The sequence below is a fragment of the Rhinopithecus bieti genome, unplaced genomic scaffold (genome assembly GCF_001698545.2).
Source record: "Rhinopithecus bieti isolate Rb0 unplaced genomic scaffold, ASM169854v2 scaffold_11944, whole genome shotgun sequence".
Classification (NCBI taxonomy): Eukaryota; Metazoa; Chordata; class Mammalia; order Primates; family Cercopithecidae; genus Rhinopithecus; species Rhinopithecus bieti.
Genome location: NW_016807378.1, coordinates 4,307,781 through 4,325,936, shown reverse-complemented (window position 1 = coordinate 4,325,936; position 18,156 = coordinate 4,307,781). Strand labels below are relative to the sequence as shown.

Below are 18,156 nucleotides of genomic sequence, written 5' to 3'. Positions count from 1 at the left end.
TTATTTTTTTTAAATTGTAAAATACACATAACATAAAATTTACCATCTTAACCGTCTTTAAGTATGTACAGTTCTGTGGTACTAAGTACATTCTTATTGTTGTACTACCATCACCATCATCTATCCACAGAACTCTTTTCATCTTACAAAACTGAAGCCGTGTACCTATTAAACAACTTGCCATTCCTCCCTGCCCCTAACCTCTGGCAACCACCATTCTACTTTCTATCTCTATGAATTTGACTAGTGTAGGTATCTCATATAGTATTTGTCCTTTTGTGACTGGCTTATTTCACTTAGCATGTCCTTAGGTTTTTTCGTGTTGTGGAATTGTATCACGATTTCATTCCTTTTTGAAACTGTGTATATATCATATTTATACATTATCATAGAATATAATAATCATATTTTTTAAATGTAAAGTAGATTTTAGCATTTTATATCTATTTAGATAACTTTCTTAACCATTTTCTTTTAGGTTAGGTCTGCTGGCATCAAATCTCTTCGTTTTTCTTCATCTGAGAATGTCTTGATTTCTCTGTGATTCCTGAAGGATATTTTCACTGGATGTGTAATTCTGAGTTGACAGCTCTTCTTTCAGCCCTTGAAGTGTTGTGCCACTTCCTTCTGCCTCTGTTGTGATGAGATAAGAGAAATCTGCTGTCATTTGAATTGTTTTACCCTTATAGTTAAGATGGGTTTTTCCCTAAATACTTGAAAAAAATCTTTCTCTGTCTTTAGTTCTTAAAGGATTTGATTATGATGCATCTTGAGATGGATTTCTTTAGGTTTACCTTATTTGGGGTTTGGTCAGCTTCTTGAGTATGTAGGTTAATGTCTCTTGCCAGATTTGGGAAGTTTTCGGCAGTTGTTTCTTTGAGTACTTTTTAAACCTGCCCTCTTTCTCCTTTTCTTCCCGGATTTGAATGACATGTTAGATCTTTTGTTATAGTCATGCAGGTGCTTGCCACTGATCATTGTTTTAGGGTCTGTTTTTTTTTTCTTTATTGTTCAAACTGGGTAATTTCCATTATTTTTATCTTCAGTTCACTGATTCTTTTGTCATCTTCATTTTGCTATTGAGCCCACCTAATTAGTTTTCATTTCAGTTTTATCTGTTATTTATTTGCTGAGACTTTCTGTTTTTTTCAGGCGTTTCATGTATGTTAGTAATTGCTTGTTGAAACACTGCTGGATCTTATGGTAATACTATGTTTAATTTTGTGAGTAACCACCCAACTGTTTTCCACAGTGGCTGCGCCATTTTACATTGCTAACAGAGTTCCAGTTTCCCCATATCCTTACCAACACTTGTTATTTATTTTCCTTATCTCTCTCTTTTTCATTTCAGTGGCCATCCTGTAATGAGTGTGAAGTTGTTACTCTTTGTGATTTCTGATTTGCATTTCCCTGATGATTGCTGATGTTGACCATGTTTTTATTTGCTTGTTGGCTGTTTTTACATATTTGGAGAAATGTTTAAGTTTTTTGTCCATATTTTAATCAGGGTGTTTAGGTTTTCCTGTTGTTAGGTTATAAGAATTCTTTGTATATTTGGGATATTAATCTCTTATAAGATACATGGTTTGCAAATATTTTCTCCCATTCTGAGTTGTCTTTTTACTCTGATACTGCCCTTTGATGTACAAAAGTTTTGATTTTGATGAAGTCCAAGTTATTTATTTTTCTTTTGCTGCCTGTGTCTTGGTATCATGTCCAAGAAATCATTGCCAAATCCAATGTCATGAAACTTTTCCCCTTTGTTTTCTTCTAAGAGTTTTTATAGTTTTAGCTCTTACATATAGGTCTTTATCTATTTTGAGTTAATCTTTGTAGCTATTCATTTCTCTCCTATCTCCTTTGTTAAAGAGAAAATAAAAGCTTCGTGACCAAAGATTGAACACTGAGTAACAATTTTACTATTAAGCTGGGAACTAGATCCAATAACAAAGGGTTCATGGTCAGGATAAGACTCAAGGCTCAGGAGAGGGAAAGCGATAGGTTTTTTTAGAGCTGAAACCCATGAACAATTTGTTTCATATCAGATAAGCAAAGTCTGTCTGTGCCTGATTAGATGGCATATATGAGCTAATTGTTTAGGCATTGTGTTCCCCTGAGTTGGTGTTGGTTCTTCTAGAAAGTTGTCATGGTGATGAACATGATTATGGTACTAGATGAAGATGGCACTATGGTAATTTAATAGAAATCAGGCATGCTTCACTGTCATCAGGCTGGGTGGCTAGGTCAGGATTTATCACCTTCCTTCTGGGGTCACTTTCTTTTTTCCTATAATACATTTTTTAAGGAGTTTCTTTAATGATAATCTATTGGTGACAGAAATCTCTGTTTTTGCATTCCTGATAGGTATTTTTGCTGTTTGTAGCTTTCTGGGATAACAGTTATTTTCTCTCACAACAATGAAAGTATCATGCTCCAGTCTTATGACCCACATTTTTTCCTATTGACAAATTAGGCATTAGTCTAGTTGTTTCTTTTAAGGTAATCTGTTGTTTCTCTCTGACTGCATTTTTTTTTTAATTTTTAATTTTTGCTTTTATTTTTTGAGATGAAGTTTCACTCTGTTGCCCAGGCTGGAGTACAGTGGTGCCATCTTGGCTCACTGCAACCTCTGTCTCCAGGGTTCAAGTGATTCTCCTGCCTCAGCCTCCCAAGTAGTTGGGATTACAGGTGTGTGCCACCACGCCCAGCTAATTTTGTATTTTTGGTAGAGATGGGGTTTCACCATGTTGGTCATGCTGGTCTTGAACTCCTGACCTCAGGTGATCCGCCCACCCGGGCCTTTCAAAGTGTTGGGATTACAGGCGTGAGCCACTGTGCCTGGCCCTCTCTGACTACATAGAAATTCTTCTTCCTTTATTTACTCTGCTTGAGATGTGTTGAGATTCTTAACTCTATGGATTGGTGTCTTTCATTGGTTCCTGAAGGGTTCTAAGCCATTATTTATTTCAATATTCCCTCTGCTTTCATTCTCTCTCTTCAGGATAGATATTAGGTCTTCTTACTCTATCCTTCATGTCTCTTAATGCTCTAATGTTTTACATCTCTGTGTCACTAGAAGTTTAGAAAATGTCTTTAGTTCTCTTACATAGAGTTCATTAATTCTTCTTTCATATATTTAAAATATGCTGTTAAATTTTGTGTTTTTAATTTCTGTTATTTTCTAGGAATTCTGCTCAGACTCAATTTTGAACCCACTTTTTTATTTCTTGAAGCATGTTAAACATTTATTTTATAATGTAACTGGTATTTCAGTATTGAAGTTTTTGTGGATGCCATCTACTGTATTTTATTCTTAGCTGACTCTCTTTAAATGGTATCATGTTTACGTATGCACACAGTGGTTTTTTAAAATGTGAGCTGTTCATTTTCTTATGAAAATAATTTTGTGGAAATTAGTTGCACTTTGGAATAGATGTGATTCCTTCCAGGAAGAATTTATGATTGTTTCTGCCAGGTGCCTGGGAATATCTCTATTTTAGAACCATTTTCAAAGCAATTCTTGGCTTGGAGTTTTTTTTACCACCAGATGGTGTGAATTGGGGCTGCAAATCAGCATGAAGACCAGCATGTGGTTGCACATTCTCAGGAGTACCCTTCTCCCATCAGCTCCAAGGTTTTAAACAGGCAGTCCTCTTTCAGTCTCCAGAAAGGAGAGGTTGAAAAATAGTGGAATAGACAATGTTTTAACTAACTTTCCACTTGAGATAATTGTACATTTACTTGTAGTTTGGAGAAATAAAACAGAGATATCTCATGTATTCTTCACTCAATCTACCCTAATGGTAACAACTTATGGAACTATAATACAGTATCAGAACCAAGATATTGACAGTGATAGAGTCAAGATATAGAACATTTTCTTCACCACAAGGATCCCTCATGTTGCCCTTTGTAACTACACTCACTTCCATTTCACTCCCTATTCCCTCTTTAATCCCTGGCAATCACTAATCTCTTCTCCATTTCTATACTTGGTTAAGAGTGTTGTAAAATGAAATCATAGATTGTAGAGTCTTTGGGGTTGGTTTTTAAAATTTAGTATAATTCTCTGGAAGTTTATTCAGGTTGTTACATGTATCAATAGTTGGTTCCTATTTATTGCTTAGTAGTTTTCCATGGTATGGATGTACTGTAATCTGTTTAACCATTTAGTTGATGAAAAACATCTGGGTTTGCAGTTTTGGGCTGTTGTGAGTAAAGCTGCCATAAGCATTCCTGTATTTGTTTTTGTGTGAATGTAATTATTTCATCTGTGATAAATGTTGAAAAGTGCAATTTCTAAGTTGTATGGTAGTTGTATATATAGTTTTTTTTTTTTTTTTTTTTTTTTTTTTTTTTTTTTTTTTTAAGTTACCGGACTGTTTTCCAGAGTAGCTGTACCATTTTACAGGAAGGCATGAGAGATTGTTTCTCTGCTTCTTTGCCAGTATTTGATGTTGCCACTATTTTTTTTTTTTTATTTTAACCATTCTGAAAACTATGTGGTAATATTTCATTGTGGTATTAATTTGCATTTATCTAATGGTTAGGATGTTGTACATCTTTTTATGTGCTTATTTGCATCTGTTTATACTCTTCATTGAAATGTCTTTTCATGATTTTTGTCTATGTTCTAATTGGATTGTTTGCTTTTTTACTGTGGGTTTTCAGAGTTCTTTATATATTCTACATACTAATCCTTTGTTGATTATGTGGTTTGAAATATTTTCTCCCAGTCTGTAACTTTAATCCTTAAGATAATCTTTGCATAGTAGACATTTTAAATTTTAATGAAGTCTTATTTATCAATTTTTCCTGGATTATGATTTTGGTGTCAAGGCTAAGGATTCTGCCTATCCTGTATTCGGAGAACATTTTCTCCTATGTGTTTTCCTAAAGGTTTTATAGTTTTATGTTTTCCATTTATATTTATGGTCCACATTTATGTTAATTTAAATATAAGATGGAGAGTTAGGTTGAGAATTTTTTCTTTTTTTTTTGCTTCTGGATGTCTAAATGAAATGTTCTAGCATCATTTTGGAAATATTATTTTCTTCCATTGAGTTGCTTTTGTACCTAGGCAAAATCAGTTGTGCATATTTGTGTAGGTCTCTATTGTGACATTGATCTGTTTATCTCTCTACTAATACTATGTAGTCTTGATTACTGTTGGTGTATATTAAATCTTAAAATCAGGTAAACTGAGACCTCTCACTTTATTCTTTTTCAATATCCTTTTAGTTATTCTAATTCCTTTGCCTTTGCCTGTAAGTTTCAGGATAATCATCAAAATTTTCAAAAAGTCTTGCTGGGATTTTGATAGGATTTGCATCAAACTTTGCTATGGTTTGAGTATTTGTCATCTTCAAAATTCATGTGGAAATCTAGTTTCTATTATGATAGTATTGAGAGATGTCAAATACCTTTAAGAGGTATTTAGATCATAAGAGCTCTGCCCCCATGAATGGACAGGAGTGGGTTCATTATCATGGGAGTGAGTTCACCCTCTCTTTCACCCTCTTTTTGCTCTTGCACCATGTGATGCCTTTCATCAAGTTACGATGTAGCAGGAAAGCCCTTGCCAGATGCTGGCATCTTGATGTTGGATTTCCTAGTCTCCAAAACTGTGAGCCAAAACAATTTCTGTGCTGGTAATTGGTGTATTTAGATCATTTATATTTGATGTAATGATTAATATATTAGAACTTAAGTGTGACATTTTATTTTTTTGTTTTCTGTTTCTTTTTTTTTTTTTTTCTGTTGTCTTTTTCTTGTTTTCCTGTGGGTTATTTGAACATTTGTCTAATTCTATTTTGAGTAATTTGTAGTATTTTTCTTGTTTCCCTTAGTGTAGCTTTCTTGATGGCTTCTTTAGGTATGACGTAACGTATACCAACTTATCACAGTCTATTGGTGTTATTTTAGTAGTTCAAGTGAAATGTAGAAACCTTATCTCCCTTTATGTATTTTTACCCTACTCTATTTATAATTGTGTTAAATATTTGCTTGACTTGTAACCACATTAGACAATGTTTTAGTTTTTTCCTCAACTGTCAAGTCTTTAACAAAAACTCAAGAGGAGAAGGAAAATGTATTACATTTAGCTGTATTTTTGCTTTCTGTATTCTTTTTTACTGATGTTCTAAGGTTTCTTTGATGATTTCTCTTTTGTTTAAAGAACTGTCTTTAGCTATTCCTTCCTGTAGGGTAGTTCCACTGGATGCAAATTCTTTTGAGTTTTCCTTCATCTGAGAATGTCTTGAGTTCCACTTGATTATTAAAGCAATTCCTGGGTCGTTTTTGAAGGGCATTTCTGCTGGTTATTGGATTCTGGTTTGACGGTTATTTTCTGTAAGCACCTGAAAAATACTGTGCCACTTCCTTCTGGCCTCCATGGTTTCTGGTAAGAAAATTATCCTGCTTTTCTGTTCTTTCTCTTTTCATTCTTTTTCCTTTCTTTGTTTTAATTTTAATAGTTTCTTGTGCTGTGTCTTAAGTATTCATTCATTCATCTTCATCAGTGCTTACATTTGTTAATACCATCCATGTTATTTGTTATCTTAGATACTGATTTTTTTTCTCTTCATGTGGGTCATAGTTTCCTGCTTCTTTGCATGTTTGTTTATTTCCGATGGGATGCCAAACATTGAGAATTTTACCTTGATGGGTCCTGGATGTTTTTTATTCCCACAAATATTCTTGAGTTTTGTTCTTAGATGCAGATGGTTTATTTGTAAACAGTTTGATCCTTTTGAGTTTTGCTTTTAAGCTTTCTAAGGTTGAACCAGAGTAGTCTTTAGATTAGGTCTAATTTGGTCCCAGTACTAAGACAGTACCCTTTTGAGTACCCTTATCTGATGCCCTGTGTATTATGAGATTTTAAAAATTCTGGTTGGTGGGCGGCTGAGTGCAGTGGCACATGCATGTAATCTCAGCACTTTGGGAGGCTGAGGCAGAACAGATCATGAGGTCAAGAGATTGAGACCATCCTGGCCAACATGGTGAAACCACATCTCTACTACAAAATGCAAAAATTAACTGGGCGTGGTGGCGCATGCCTGTAGTCCCAGCTACATGGGAGGCTTAGGCAGGAGAATTGCTTGAACCCGGGAGGCAGAGGTTGCAGTGAGCCGAGATCGCACCACTGCACTCCAGCCTGGCAACAGAGCGAGACTCTCAAAAAAAAAATTCTAATTGGTGGGAACAGGAAAGAACCAGGGATTCTTTCCTGTGGTTCTTTCCCTTGCCTGAGGCACTCTCTTTACACACATACGCTGCTGAGAAATCAGCCGAACACTCTAGGGGGATGCACTGTAGGTCTTTTGGACCTTGCTGTTTGCACAGAGTCCAGCTTTCTTCTGCCCTGTATCCTGCCCTGCGAATTGTACCTCTTTCCACCCCCTGAACTCCCAACTCTATCTTGTAACTCAGGGAGATTGCTGGACTCCACCTGCGTTCTCCCTCCCTGCACTGCAGCCTAGAAGGGGGCTCACCATTTTTGTTTCTGCTTTCACAGGGATCATTACCTGTGTTGCCTCTTGTTCAGTGTTTGAAAATCATTGTTTCATACATTGGGAGATAAGGAGCACCAACAGGATTGGAATGTTAGATAAGATGGTGAGAGAAGGACTTGATTGAGAAATTAACTATTCGGATTATGTTTTGCTATATAACAATCTGCCCCCAGATCTAGTGACTTTTCTCATAGGTGTGCAGTTTGGGTAAGGTTAGGCTGAAACAGCTTGTTTCTGCTCTGCTAGACATCAGCTGGGGGCAGAAGAAAGGCTGGGGGCTGGAATCGTCTGAAAGCTTCCTCACTCAACATATAGGTGGTTGATGCTGGTTGTCTGCTGAGATCTCATTTGGGATGTGGCTGGAACATCTACACAGAGTCTTTCCAGTGGCTGCTTGGCTTCCTTCCTCACAGCATGGAGGCTGGGTTCTAACAATAAGGATCTGAGAGCCAGGAGGAAGTTATTACACCTTTTCTAATCCAGCCTTGAAAATCATGCTGTGTATTACAGGGAGTCACTAAGTCTAGTCTATATTAAAGGGAATTAGCCTCCTACTTTTGCTGGAGGCAAGTTAAACTCCTATTTTATGTAGGGAGGCAAGTCAAAGAATTTGTGGACATGTTTTAAAGTCCCACAGCAGTGATACTTGAGCAAAGGAGGTGAGGACATCCAGGGAAAAGTATTCCAGGTACATGGTACAGATACATAAAGACCCTGAAGGATAGTGGATGCCTGATAGTTTAGATTTGTTTATAGTTTAGTTACCACTGCACAATGTCACCTCCTTGAGGGCAGGGTGAACAGTGTTGGGAGAAGAGTGTTGAAAGATAGTTGCAGTTCAACAATTTTTTTTTTGAAGGCACTATGTATTAAAAATTCTAAAAATGAGTACATATACTTTGATCTAGTAATTCTTTCTTTGAGAAATTATCTTAAGGAAAAAGTATACAAACAAGCAATGCTGTAGTGAATATTTGTAGGTGCTTAAATGCGCATTAATAGCAGATTAATTAAATTATGGTTTGTCTATATAATGGAACACTGCAGTTTTTAAACTAAATGTTTTGGCACAGAAAAATAAGTGAGTATTGAGGGACAAGAAGTAGATTTCAAATACTGGTATATAAAATTGTACTATTTGGTTAAAAGTACTCTCTATATAATATGTGCATAGAATGGAGAAGATGAGATGAGAGCAATGGTGGCTATTTTAGAGTTGCTTTTCAGAAAACTGTATGTTGCTATTATAACAGAAATGTATTTCTATTGTCAAAGTAAAAGCACCTTTTAAAAGAATATGTTGATTTCTTTTTATTAAGTAAAGAAGGGAGAATAAAACAAAAAATGTACAGAAAACTGTAGAGTGATGTAAAATGAAGATTTTCAAGAGATGATCTCTTGATTATAGGTTACTTTTATTTCCTTTTATATGTTGTTGTATTAATTGTAATTTAATTGTTAAACTCATAAGAAGGAGATATATATTAAAATAAAATAGTTGTGAAGGATGTTGTTAAGCAGCCTTGTTTTAAGAGTAGCTATCATGTGAAAAATTTAAATTTAGAGACTGGCAAAATCAAGAGATCTTTTGGTTTCCTTTAGTGCAGAGAACTGCAGAATTTCTTTACTGGACACAAAATGTTATGTGACTTACAACATTTGATTTACACACAATTCTTAAGCTATCATTCTTTGTTAAAATGTGGCTATTTTCCATATTTATCTTATTCTTTATCACCTCTTTATCATAGATTTTTAGTAACCTTGCACGTTCATGAATAAAATTCTAGATGATGTACTAATACTTTAATTAATATTTTATTGCAAAAATGTTTTTAGGTTAATTGTTCTCATTTCACTGTCTTTTCCCTTTATTTTATATAAATAATTTGTAATTCATTTTGTTCTTATATACCATAGGATGTGTTTTGGAGATGCAGACAAAATATCTTTGATGAAATGAAGAAGAAATTTTTACAGGTAGACTGCTGATGTAATTGCCTTAGTGTGATAATCAGCAGAGCAAGTAACAGCATGTTAGTATTTTTATTTAATATCAAGGCATGTCTTATGTTTTATGCTTGTTTGGCTATTTTATTTCTACCCAATTTTAATAATAAAAAAGTCACCTTAAATGAATTTGTGTCGGATAGTACCTTGTTTTTAGCTAGTGAATGAGGGAGAAAAAACTGATGGAAAAACTAAGGAACCCTTTGTTATGATGTTGGGTATGATAGTTGCCTATTTTCCCAGATGTATTTATTTTCTGAGATATTAATAATGTAGGAAATTAAATCATTTAAAAATTTACAAAGTCAAAATCCAGAAATCCTATTCTACTAAATTTCTGAGAGCCTGTGTGCACTACAGACTTAAACTTCCATGTGATATAACATTCTGGTATAATCTTTACTTGATACTTAATTTTTCCTTCAGTCCCTTTGCTCTGTTTTTTTCCCCGGAGTTGCTCATTTAATCTCTCCTGTCCTTCCCAAGTGTGGCAAGAGACCACTTAGAAAAAGATCACGTAGATAACATCAGAGTTGGCTGCAGTTTTGAGGTGGGGTGAAGTGAGGATCTTAAAATAAAATCTCTTTTTTCCAAATGTAAGTTAGGACCTTCATTAATAGCCCTAGAAATGTTACTTGTTAAAATAAAAATGCAGAGTCTAAATGAAGCTGATAGTTTTTTTTTTTTTTTTTTTTTTTGAGATGGAGTTTTACTCTTATTGCCCAGGCTGGAGTGCAATGGTGCGATCTCGGCTCATGGCAACCTCTGCCTCCTGGGTTCAAGCAATTCTCCTTCCTCAGCCTCCCGAGTAGCTGGGATTACAGGTGTGCACCACCATGCCAGCTAATTTTTTTATTTTTCGTAGAGACAGGGTTTTGCCATGTTGGCCAGGCTGGTCTTGAACTCCTGACCTCAGGTGATCCACCCGCCTTGGCCTCCCAAAGTGCTGAGGTGTGAGCCACCACGCCTGGCAGCTGATACATTTTATAAATTTCAACCAGCAAAAATATTCATACCATCAATTCTATTTTAAAATCTGTGGCAATACATTAACCTTGAACTCTGGATACCCAGATGGGTAGTGCTCTAAGGCCTAATTACCTAGCTTATGGCAGCTCCTGTACCAAAAGGGAGAGAAAATGGACTTATTGTACGCGCGCGTGTGTGTGTGTGTGTAAAACTTGTAACCAAAATATTATTCTTCGCAATAACATTGAAAGGAAGAAAGTCTTAGAGAGCATAGGTTGAATTTAGAGGTAAAGCGGTACTTCATAATTTAAAAATACTTTATCTTAATTTTTTTCTCTTAGAAATATTTAAGTCTTGATAATTTTGAATTTTGTTTGATATTAGCTTATATTCTATATGCTGATGCCATTCTGAACATATACCATCAATTTTAAATGTCAGTTTGTGTTCTTTAATAAACACATAGGAAGTATTTTTTGAAACAAAAATTATGATGTTATCAGAGAACTCAGATTTAAACTTAAAACTATTGGGAATGTCAAGAAAAGGAGACAAGATGACTTAAGAGGCGAAGATCCCTTCAGCGGGCTCTAAAATGTCTTAGAACTATGCCAACAACTTCTAGATGTTTCTAGCAGTTAATTGTATCTTTGGAAGAAAACTGTTTTCAGTGTTTTTTATCCCAGTATGTTTCACCTTTTATAAACAAGGCTATGATTTTATTCTTTCTACTTTTTTTTCTTTGAGACAGAGTCTCACTGTCACCCAGGCTGGAGCACAGTGGCACAGTCTCAGCTCACTGCAACCTCTACCTCCTGGGTTCAAGCGATTCTCCTGCTTCTGCCTTCTGAGTAGCTGAGGTTACAGGCATGTGCCACCACACCCAGCAAATTTTGTTATTATTAATACAAAATAATACAGGGTTTTACCCTGTTGGCCAGGTTGATCTCGAACTCCTGACCTGAAGTGATCCTCCCACCTCGGCCTCCCAAAGTGATTACAGATGTGATCTACCTCTCCCGTCCCTTTTTACTTTTTTAAAAAGGTTTTTTTCCTTCAGACGTTGCTAGGAAATCTAGCTTTGTTTCTGCAATGAACATAGACACCGAGCATTCTATTAGCCTGTAGAGTAACTATAACTGCTGTTGACTTTCCCCCGAGTCTCACAAGTGTAATATTGCTATGAGTTGTCTGTAAAATAAGTAGTTTCAACTTTAGGATTTATACCTTTTTTTGTACTTGGCTAGATTTTCTTTGTAGAAAACTTTGTGCTCTTCAAATAGCGCATCTAAACTACATTAAATGTTTTTCTAAATGGAACATGTTTTAGGCTTTTCTATAATTTTGCACTTGTTTTCTCTTACCTCGGGTTCATCAGAGAACTCTTTCAACTAAAAATTTTTGCTCCCTCCCCTCAATCATGATATATCCTCAGATGCCTTTTCTTAATGTTGGATGTAGTACTTAAATGAAAAGTAGTACCCTTCCCTCCCTACCAGCACCATCATCATACTTTCCCCACTTGAACTTGGATGTGCTTGAAGGTGTTTAGGTATGTTTATTTTTTATATATTACTATGTAACAGTGGACCCTAAAGTTTAGTGACTTAATAGGGCAATTCGTTTATTTGTCCAGATTTCTGCAGGATGGGATTGGGGCCAGGGCTCACCAACTATTTGGTTCTGCTCCAGGTGGCATCATCTAGAATTACTTGGCTCCATTAAGTTGGTGGCAGTCATTGAATGGAATGGCAGCCATTCCATTGAATGGAATGTCCAAAAGGCTTTTCTCATACATCAGCCACCTCAGTGTCTCCACCAAGTGGCCACTTCCTCTCTATATGGATTGCTAGGGCCTCCTCACAGCATGCTGATACAGGGTAACTGGATTACTTACATGGTGGCTGGATTATAAGAGGGAATGTTCCAAGAAATACAAAAGCAGGAACTGCTGGTTTCTTAAGGCCCTGCCTTAAGTTACACAGTGTCACTTCTATCACATTCTCTTGGTCTTAGATGGTCACGTGGCCAGGTCAGATTCTTGAGAAAAGGAAAAAGGAAAAAGAATGGCAAAGAATTTTTTGCTATTTTTAATTCATCTCAAGACATAATTGGTTTTACCTTTGGGCATAAGTAGGATCAGTCTTGGTTAGAGCCACAAAGAAATTAAGAAGATAGCTGCCCTAATTTCCCATTTCCAAAAAAACCTTTTTACATTTAAATGTTTTGGAAATGTTTCTTGCATGTTTAATTTATAATGTATAATTTTTTTTTCTCTTGAAAAGCTATTAAAAAAAATCTGTTGCCACATCTTATTGGTAGTATCTTAAAATTGCAACAACAAAAAAATTGTTTTCTTCTCAGTTCCCAAATTGGAGGGGGAAAGGAGGAGAGAAATTTTACTTTAGTATGATTACTATTAGCAATGGTGATTCTAAAATTCAGATGAAGTCCACATAATAGATTAAAGTATAGGTGAAATAAGAATGGGCCCAGAAAGTTGAGTGTAAAGTAGAATTTAGCAGTGGCTAGCTTAGAGCTTTAAAGAAGAGCAGAGCTTTTTATCTGTTTAAATCATCCTACAACAGAATTCAAGAGGAAAATGTAATTTGCTGAGAAATTCTATGTATAAGGAGTTTAAGGAAACAAAGTATATGAAGTTTTATGTAGGTGTTCATCACAGAATTATTTGTAAAAGTATAATAAAGTCTAAGTCAATAAAATAGAATTTATTAAGTAAATTATTATTAATCCATGTACTAACAAATACTACCTAGCTGTTAAAATGATGAGTTAGGAAAAGCTTTACAGGGAAAGATTGCATGATATAAGAAAGATGTTAGAAAACAGCATGTGTATTCTAATCCAGTGTTTGTGATTATGTAGCATGCATGCATAGCCTCTCTCTCTCTCTCTCTCTCTCTCTCTCTCTCTCTCTCTCTCTCTCTCTGTGTGTGTGTGTGTGTGTGTGTGTGTGTGTATGTGTGTGTTTGCAGATAAGATACTTGGAAGGATATATGCCAGCATGCTAATAGTTATCTGTGGGTTATAGAGTTACAGATTATTTCCATTTTTTCCTTTATACTCTTACTATTTTTTAAAAAAGCAAAATTATGTATATGTACAGAAAAGAAGGGCTATTACTAAAAAGAATATAAGCCACACATGAGATTGAATTTTGTTTTTATCTGTATAATACATTTAGTCTTTAGATAGGATTCTATTGAGGGATAATTTTTCCACATAGAAGGAGAGGCATCTGGAGTGCTTGGACCCTGCATTCACATATTTAGGGAAAGAACCAGGAACTGCTAGTGTCTGGCCATATGATGTTGCCACATCACCATTCTTATGTATGATTACTATCATAGCACTTTTGATTTCTGAATTCTTAGAGTTGTCTTCCTTTGACCATCAACTCCAGCCTATTTGAGGCTTTAAAATCTGGCTACTACAGTATTTTATACCAGGAACACTGAATCGTTCAGACCTGAGCTATCCCTGAAGTATACTATTGAATCTATAAAAGTGTACCTTTTGTAGTTGAAATTTATTTTGAGTTATTTACTGTTTCATCATAAACCAGCATTTTTAAAAAGATCTATGTTTTTTAGTTTAGGGTTAAAATGTGTAAAATGATCTATTAAATGTGTTAATATAACATCTAAAATGTACAGGTGAAGGCTTTTTTATCTTTTTTGAAATGTATATTGATAATGTTCTTTTGTTTCTTTTATTTTACAGAAATGTATTTTCTTTTTATTTTTTAACTAACTTATTGGTAATTAAATATTTAGTGTGTCTGAATTGTAGTGCTACCCAATTTATTTTAAATATTATACTTTTATATCAACTTACTTTTGTTCTAAACTAATTGGAATAACTTTAAATGATCTCTTGCAAACCCAAAAGTGTGTGTCACAGAAACAGATGATAATTGTATTACTTCAACAAACAAAAAACTTTGTGGCTATCCCATCTTCAGTACTAGCTAGTTATAATTTTTCTTATTTAAAAATGGATAATATAGAAGCAACAAAAGGTTGGGGTTGATAGTGTTGTAAAAACTAAGGAAGAAATAAATTTTTGTGTAAACCACCAGTTTGTAAAGATCATATTTCTGAATAGCCCATTATGGAGATGGTGAGACATCTCCCAGTTTAATGCCACACCTGACTTTCAGGGAAAGCAAGAGATTTACGTAATCAGATTTGTGTATCAGAAATACTATTCTGGGTTAAAGGAATATAAGATTGGAAGAAGTTAAACTTCTTGGGAAGCTGTTCCATAATTTTGTTGTAGGATATTCTTACTGCTGCAGGCAGGAATAAAGTGCAGGAGGTAGTTCAAGAGATATTCAAAAGGTAGAATGGACAGGATTTGGAGACTCTGAGGTAAAGAGGGAAGGACGAGGAAGATGATCAGTTCAGCTGTTTGGTTTCAGCAGCTAGGCAGATGATGGTGCCATTCATTGAGATAGCCATTATAGAAGGAGGGAAAGGAATTTCTTCCAATAAAGTATCTTTGATGTAGTGTTTTACCCCTGTGGAAAGTGGAAAAGTGGTGTCCCTTAACAGCTTGAGGGAGGGCATAGCTTATTTGAGAAAGTTTGAGCAGGAAGGAGAATTCGTGACCCTAATTCCTTTCTGTATTGGTAATTGAAACTGTTTCCTTGTTTTTCCCTCCCGCTCCTCCTGGCTCATCTGTTTGGATAAGCTTGTCAGCTCCCAACACATTAATAAATGGAGCTTTTTGGACATCTGGACTTATGGGTACAGCAGCGTAAAGATTAGGAGATGTAGTAGCCTGTATCCCTTATAGATTTTGTAATCTTTAGACAATCCTTACTGCATTTTTGCACAATTCCCATTGTTTTTTTAGGGGACCCAGAAATACTTGGTTTGACTGTGGCTAGCATGGTAATGACACATTTTAAGGATCAGATTTTATAATTTTAACTTAAAATTGCTTAAATATTACTATCTTCATGGCTTATTGACCATGGGTTTACATCTTAAAGGTGAAAGCAAATGTCTCCAAGAATGATTGTTGATTCTGAAATATGCCCCGATGTTTCCAAAACAAACTTACGTGGTACTTATATGTTTGACATATCCATTAGAATGTGTTTCAGGCTACAATAAAACAGAGAAAATAGCACAGAGAAAATACTTAATATTTTGTGAGGTCTTTTACATTTAATCATAAAATTTTATGGCTAATTATACTTCTGTTTTGCCTTGAAGATAATATATAAAGTCCTATTTTTCTTAAAATTTCAGATAGAAAATGCTGCTGAAGAACCTAGAGTCTTATGTATAATACAAGATACTACTAATTCAAAGACAGTGAATGAACGGATCACTTTAAATTTACCAGCATCTACTCCAGTCAGAAAGCTCTTTGAAGATGTGGCCAACAAAGTAGGCTACATAAATGGAACCTTTGATTTGGTGTGGGGAAATGGAATCAATACTGCTGATATGGTAAAATCCTAGACTTAAGCTTCTAAAAATGTTATTATAGCCATTGTTGTTGCTACTAATGATAATGTTAAATCCTGGAACTCTTTTTAAATCATAAACAAAAGTATAACAACTACAGTAAGAGCCTATGTGCAGCTCAGTAATTGGATCCTTCGTCTTCCTTTGCCTCCATTCTGGATTTAACATTTGCTTGTCCTAAAGTTTACATTATGTCATTTCGTCAGTTTTTTCATTCATGAAAGGTGACTCTCATAATATTGTCTCAACTAAATATTCAGTAATATTGTCTGTATTTACTGAGCAGAATGATGATCATCGTATATTTTCCATGGTAAAAGATTGTAAAATCATATTTTATGATCTGATTTTGGAAAGGAAGAAAAAATATTCATAGTAAGAAAATGGAATCATATATGCCTCATACATTCCAATGTTAACCAAGATTATCTCTTGCTGGCTTTTATTTCTTTTTATTTGTGTGTCTATGTGTATTTCTGGGCAACTTTTTTTATATGTTTATTTTTCTTTGTATGGACATGTATAGCTTTTGACTTTTGACTCTCAAGCTTAAAAACATTTTTAACGACTGCAGTCTTGTCAGATCTCTTTGAGGGTATACTTTCTAATTTTAGTCTTCTGTTCTATTGTTTCCTTAAGTGTTTATCCTTTATCCATTATATTTAGTTTCTCTCTTTCATGGTGTAGCATTTCTTTAAATATTTAGTGATTCTTACTTTCTGCTCATTTTTATATTTGAGAATCTCTTCACTTCTCTGTGGATGCTGATTGAACTTACCATATTCAGTTCTTGGTTGTTGTGGAAAAAGGGTGGGACATGCTGCTAGATGTGATATGTTTATAATTTGTTCTGGGATTGACTGGTTTCTGACTCTTTAGGGTTAGGAGTTCATCAGTACCTAGTTAGACAGCACTGCACTGCCTCTCTGGTCACAGTGCCCACTCTTCACCCTGACAGGAAATAGGCACTGCTGTCTGCTTCATAGTCCAAGGAGAAAAAGAGAGGAGATACCAAACTGATCAGAATGCCTTTTCCCACTTGCTCACTTTTAACTGTTTCCTGGCCTCTATGTCTTGACCTTAGTCTGAAGTTCCTTACTACCTTTATCTCCACAATAGTCTTCTCTTATAGGATCTTTGGGCTATGGTTCCCTTTAGTTTTATTTTTCCATAGGTCTGATCCTGTCTGTTTTCTGTTTTTTAATTTCTCAAAATTTTTGGTTTGCTAAGCGTGCTTTTTTTTTTTTTTTGGACATTTTATGGACTTTTGGGGAGGATTATTGGGAGACATGTACTTAGGTCATCATTTGACCTAATTTTGTATTAATGTTTACTACCAAAATAAACAATTGCAATTACTAAAAAAATTTCTAGGAATCCTTGATAGACATCTCTCCTTGGGCAATTTTTATAAGGGCACTGATCCTATTCATGAGGGCTCCACCCTTAAGACCTAATCAGCTCCTAAGGCCCCACCACTTAATATCATTGCATTGGGGATTAGGTTTCAGCATATGAATTTTGGGGAGACATAAACCTTCAGAACATAGCAGAGGCACTGATCATTTTTGCCTGGGATTGTGGTTAAGGAAGGAGACCACTGAGTTGCATCTCATCTGCGTTATTAGAATAGTATTCTAGATAGTCTTTTTTGTTTCCTTTCTCTCCGTCCACCCTACATGATAGTTAGAATTATTTCTATCATCCAAAATTGTAGCACTTACATCACCTTTTAGTTCAGTAACCTTCAATCACTGTTCATTGCCCACTGATTAAAAATCTCAGACAAGCTACTATTGGCTCTTTAAGGCTTTATACTCTTAAATCCCAGACACTGCATTGATTTATTTTCTTAACATAAATTTCCATATTTTTCTGTCTTAAGTTTTCCAGGAAAATACCTCTAGCAGTCAATGAAGTTGAATGTGTATCCCTATGGTATTTGGAGTACATATTTTAAGTTGGTTCCACAGGAGAATCAGAGATGTTTGATGTTGCCTGATTTGCCCTTAAAATCATATTATACTTTTTATTCCATAATATATTTGTTTTTTTAAAATATAGAACTAATGTTTTAAACTGAAATTAACCAGTGAAATTGGTAGTCAGACAAGACATAGAAAGATAAACAATATTTAATCTGAGACTTTGAGTAGTTT

At 35.0% G+C, this 18,156-nt stretch overlaps 1 protein-coding gene across 5 annotated transcripts in view; it reads left to right on the top strand.

Annotated features, from left to right (window-relative positions):
• The window catches only part of USP47 (ubiquitin specific peptidase 47), a 121,909-nt gene that overhangs the window by 23,104 nt on the left and 80,649 nt on the right, over positions 1-18,156 (top strand). For 2 of the 5 annotated variants that reach the window (XM_017881601.1, XM_017881602.1), the window contains exons 2-3: positions 9,435-9,494; positions 15,776-15,979. The exons of 1 other annotated variant lie outside the window; for it this stretch is intronic. In XM_017881601.1, coding sequence (XP_017737090.1) covers positions 9,435-9,494; positions 15,776-15,979 — 264 coding nt within the window. Of the gene's footprint in view, positions 1-9,434; positions 9,551-15,775; positions 15,980-18,156 lie in introns of those variants that run through there. 2 more of the 5 variants (XM_017881606.1, XM_017881604.1) reach the window with 2 other exon arrangements.